General features: G+C 62.0%; 1 protein-coding gene across 1 annotated transcript; it reads right to left on the minus strand.

Annotated features, from left to right (window-relative positions):
• Positions 1 to 197: 197 nt before the first annotated feature.
• On the minus strand, positions 198 to 3,849 carry INO80B (INO80 complex subunit B). Its single transcript, XM_071455892.1, has 5 exons — positions 3,375 to 3,849; positions 3,092 to 3,269; positions 2,870 to 2,979; positions 2,357 to 2,571; positions 198 to 1,678 (listed from the first exon to the last, which is right to left on the minus strand). The coding sequence occupies exons 1-5, from the start codon at positions 3,418 to 3,420 to the stop codon at positions 1,217 to 1,219; spliced, it is 1,011 nt and encodes a 336-aa protein (XP_071311993.1). The 5' UTR covers positions 3,421 to 3,849; the 3' UTR covers positions 198 to 1,216.
• Positions 3,850 to 5,012: the final 1,163 nt, after the last annotated feature.

Here is a 5,012-nt window from a genome sequence, read left to right on the forward strand (position 1 = left end):
CGCCCACCCGGGACGGACCACAACGCACTGGCAGGGGGGTGCTGGGCTGTTCCACAGCCGGGGGAGGGCGGGTATGTACCATAGCTCTTCCGGGGGTGTCGGACTCCACCACAGCGCTCCCGGGCAGGGGTCGGACTGTACCACTGAGCGCCCGGGGGGTCGCGCTGCCTCCCCATCGCAGCAGACCCACACACGGCTCCTTCAACAACAGCCTTTAATCAGCTCCGCCACACCAGATCCCCTCAGTCCCTGCGGGGGTCCGGTCCCCAACCCTCCGTGTCCACAGTGGAGAGCCTAGAGCCCTCTGGAGCTCCACATCCCAGGTGTCCACACCCGTTTGGAGGAGCTCCAGGTGTCCATAAGGAAGTGCAGCTCTCCGGGTGGCGTGGCCAGAGCCTCTGTATCCACAGCAGAGGTTTTGAAGCTCCTTGTTCTGGCTCCACGTGGACGATCTGGAGCTCCCCACAGTGCAGACCTACAGGTTCCTCTTCCAGCTGTGTCCATGCAGAAAATCCAGGAATTCCATATGGCCAGGTGATCTGGCCCTTGTACCCACGGCAAAGCATCCGTAGCCCCCGGGGAAGATCCACAGCCCCCCGGGGAGGGTCCGTAGGCCCCCAGACAGGGTCTGTAGCCCCCTGGGGAGGTTCCATAGCCCCCTGGTGAGGGTGTGCAGCCCCCTGGGGAGGATCTGTAGCACCTGGTCAGGGTCTGTAGCCCCACAGCGGGTCCATAGCCCCTGGTGAAGGTCTGTAGCGCCCTGAGGAGGGTCCATAGCCCCCGGTAAAGGTCTGTAGCTGACAGAGGGTCTGTAGCCCCTGGGGAAGATCTGTAGCCTCACAGAGAATCCATAGCCCCCTGCAGAAGATCCACAGCCACCCAGAGAGGATCCACAGCCCCCACAGAGTGTCTGTAGGCCCCTGGTAAGCGTCTGGGGCTCCCTGGAGAGGGTCTGTAGCCCCCACAGAGGATCTGTAGCCCCCACAGAGGATCTTTAGCTCCCACAGAGGGCCCACAGCCCCCTGCAGAGGGTCCATAGCCCCTCAGAGAGGATCCATAGCTCTCCACAGAGGATCCATAGCCCTCCACAGAGGATCTGTAGCCCCCACAGAGGGCCCATAGCCCCTTGGTGAGGTCCCGTAGCCCCTTCAGAGTGTCCGTAGCCCCCTGCCGAGGTCCCGTATCCCCCTCCTAGCTCCCGTACCCCCCAGCTCTCTCACCCCGCGCTCTGCAGCAGCTGCAGGTTGCGCCGGTAGCAGCCCAGGCTGCAGAGGGGCCGCCCGGTTTGGGCGCAGCTGTAGCGCTTGGCGTTGCCGCAGCCGGGCACGGCGCAGGGCTGGGCGGGCGGCACGGGCGGCGCGGCGGCGGCCACGGGCACCGGGAAGCCCGCGGGGAAGGAGACGGTGACGCCGTCGGCGGCGCTGCGGTAATGAACCACCGGGCACGGGGCCGGGCGGGCGCGGCGCTCGCGCAGGGCCCGGACCTTGGCCTTGTGCGTGCGCGTCAGGCGCTCGATGGTCTGGTTCTTGCTCTCCTCGGCCTTGCGGGCCGCCTGCAGCCGCCGGCGCCGCGCCCGCTCCTCGCGCTTCTCCCGCATCTCCTCCGTCACCTCCTTGGCCTTGGCGCCCATGGGCAGCTGCAGCAGGGGCTGGCTCTGCTGCTTGTGCAGCAGCGCGCGCTGTGGGGCACAAAAGGGGGGTCAGAGAGGTGTGGGGGGGGTCTGGGAGGTACCCCCAGTTCCAGCTCTGCCCCACAGCAGTGCTGGGCTTCCTGCAGCCCTTCCAGGCCTCCTGAGTCACGCCCCAAGGGTTCCAGCTCAGCCCCAGAGCAGCTCTGCGCTTCCTGCAGCAATCCCAGCCACCCCAGCCCTGCCCTGCATCCCTTCCAGGCCCTCTCAGTCATGCCCCAGGGGTTATGAGGGTCCCCAGTCCCCCATCAGCCCAGCTCCCTTGTAGGTCTGGAGTTCCCTGAGCACCCCCAGCCCCTCCCCAGCCACCCCAGCCCTGCCCTGCATCCCTTCCACATCCCCCCAATCATGCCCCAGGGGTTATGAGGCTCCCCAGTGCCCTCTCAGCCCAGCTCCCTCCTGGGACTGGAGCTCCCTGAGCACCCCCAGTCCACCGGCCCTGACATCCAGCCCCCCTCAGTCATGCACCAGAGGCTATGAGACCCCCCCCAGTGCCCCTTCCTCCTGGCTCTGCTGCTCCCTAAGCACCCCCAGCCCCTCCCCAGCTCTCCCCTGCCACCCTTCCAGGCCCCCTCAGTCATGCCCCAGGGGTTATGAGACTCCCAGTCCCCCCATCAGCTCAGCTCCCCTCTTGTCTGGAGCTCCCCAGCCCCCCCAGTCCCCCCAGACCTGCCGGGCTGTCAGGAGGGACTCGTCCACCTCCCTCTTGATGTCACCGTTGTCATCCAGCTCCCCCCTCTCGAGGGCCGCCAGCCAGCGCCGTTCCTCCTCCTCCTCTTCCTCCTCCTCTTCCTCCTCCTCCTCCTCGCCCTCCTCACGGGCAGGGAAGCAGTTCTCGGGGTCCAGCTCAGGCAGTGGTGAGGGGGCCAGGTTGCTGTCCTCATCTGATGGCAACAGCCATGGGGGTGGGGGTCACACTGCCCTGGGGGTCCAGAGCACCCCCTGCCCATCCAGCCCCCTCCAGAGCACCCCCTGCCCACCCAGCCCCATCCAGAGCCACCCCTGCCCACCCAGCCCTCGCTCTGAGCCCCCTCAGAGCACCCAGCCCTCACTGTGAACCCCCTGCCCACACACCCCTCACTCTGAGCCCCCCATTTCCACCCAGAGCTCCCCCATTTCGCCCCACCCCGAGCCCCGAGCCCCCCATGCCCCTCCATGCCCCCTGTGCCCTCCGTCGCTCACCCAGCCATGCCCGGTACTGCTCGATGGGGACGCTGGGCTCCTCCTCGTCCCCTGCCAGCAGCGGGGACGGCGAGTGCGTCCCTTCGGGGACCACCGTGAACGTGGGGACACTGCGGGGGAACAGAGAGGAGTTTGGGGGGACACACGGGACAGGCCCGGCCCTGCCTCCCATCCTCCTCGCCCATTTTGGTGCCCAGGCTCTGCCCCTCGCTCCCTCCTCACCTCTTGGTGCCCAGGATTTGCCCTCCCAGCTTAATCCGGAGCCGCAGCCGTGGCTGCCGAGGCGGTTCGGGCCCCGGGGCCGGCCCGGCCTCGTGGTGGTGCCGTTTCTTGTGCTTTTTCTTGTGCTTCTTGTGCTTCTTCTTGTGGCCGCCATGGCCGCCCGCCTCGGCCTCCTGCCCTGTGAGGGGGAACACGGGTCACCGAGGGCTCCCCGCGGGCTCTGTCGCACCGGGGAGCGATCCCGCAGCCCCCCCGGGCCCTGCCCGGCCCCGCGGCCTCTCACCGTGCCCGCCGGCCTCCATCGCTCCCCGCCGCCAGGCCCTGCGCATCCGCCCGCGGGGGACTCAATTCGGGACGGACCCACTTCCGGCCAAACTCACTTCCGCCCGGCTTGGCTGCTGCTCGTTATGAGGGGCCGGTGACGCTGCAGCCGCCATCTTGGAAGTGGGCACATTGTGTGCTGTCCGGGGGGAAACTGGTGCCCAAGGTGCTTTTGGGCCGGCCAGGGCAGGTGTGTGAGCTCAGGTGTGAACTCAGGTGAGATCAGGGCAGGATGAGGAGCTTTGACTTCATCAATCCACACAAATATCTCAAATATCCACACAAGAGTCTCAAATACCCACACAAATACCTCAAATATACACACAGACCCCTCAAATACTCATCCAAATATCTCAAATATCCACACAAACCCCTCAGATACTCACCCAAATATCCCAAATATTCACACAAAACTGTCAAATACCCATCCCAAATATCCACATAAACGACTCAGATACCCACCCAAATATCTCATATAATCACGTAAAACCCTCAAATACCCACCCAAATATCCACATAAACCCTCCAAATGCCCACTCAAATGTCTCAAATATCCACACAAACCCCTCAAATTCTCACCCAATATCTCAAATATCCAAATAAACCTCTCAAATACCCATCCAAATATCCACACAAAGCCCTCAAATGCTCACCCAAATATCCCAAATATCCACAAAAAACTCTCAAATACCCCCAAATATCTCAAATATTCACACAAACCCCTCAAATTCTCACCCAAATATTCACCCAAATCTCTCGTCTGAGACGCGATCCCATCCATCACACAAAAATCCCCATCCAGCCCCAAAAATCCCTCCCCGGGGTGCAAGGATGGTGCCTAGGGCAGGATGAGGAGCTTTGACTTCATCAACCAAAAGAAATATCCCAAATATTCACCAAAAACTCTCAAATACTCACCCAAATATCCCCAAAGAACTCTCAAATACCCACCCAAATATCCCAAATATCCACAAAAACCTCTCAATTACCCACCCAAATATCTCAAATATCCACAAAAAACCCTCTATAATACTCACCCAAACATCCCAAATATCCACAAAAAACTCTCAAATGCCCCCAAATGTCTCAAATATTCATACAAACCCCTCAAATTCTCCCCCAAATATCCACATAGACCCCTCAAATACCCACCCAAAAATCTCAAATATCTGCACAAACCCTTCAAATACCCACCCAAAAATCTCAAATATCCACCAAAACCTCTCAATTACCCACCCAAATCTCTCAAATATCCACCCAAATCTCCCATCTGAGTGTGGATCCCATCCATCCACACAAAAAAACCCTCATCCCACGGAGGTGACAATCCCCCCCGGGACGGGTCACCCTGGCGTGTGTCACCTCCGCAGGTGGCACCGCGACATCTCTGATTTCCCCTTCCCACCCTCCCGCTGCGGGATTTTGGGGATTCCCTGCGGGGTTTTGGGATTCCCTGCGGGGACACGCGTGGCACAGCGATGTCACACGGTCACAGATGTGTCACCCATTGTCCCCCGCCGTGTCCCCGGGCCATTGTCCCGCCCGTGCCAGGAGCCGCCGGCACCGATCGCCGCCCGCTCCCCCCCCCCCCGCCTCCCCG

The sequence above is a fragment of the Agelaius tricolor genome, unplaced genomic scaffold (genome assembly GCF_023055355.1).
Source record: "Agelaius tricolor isolate 1412-34295 unplaced genomic scaffold, bAgeTri1.0.p SCAF_54, whole genome shotgun sequence".
NCBI classification, from domain to species: domain Eukaryota; kingdom Metazoa; phylum Chordata; class Aves; order Passeriformes; family Icteridae; genus Agelaius; species Agelaius tricolor.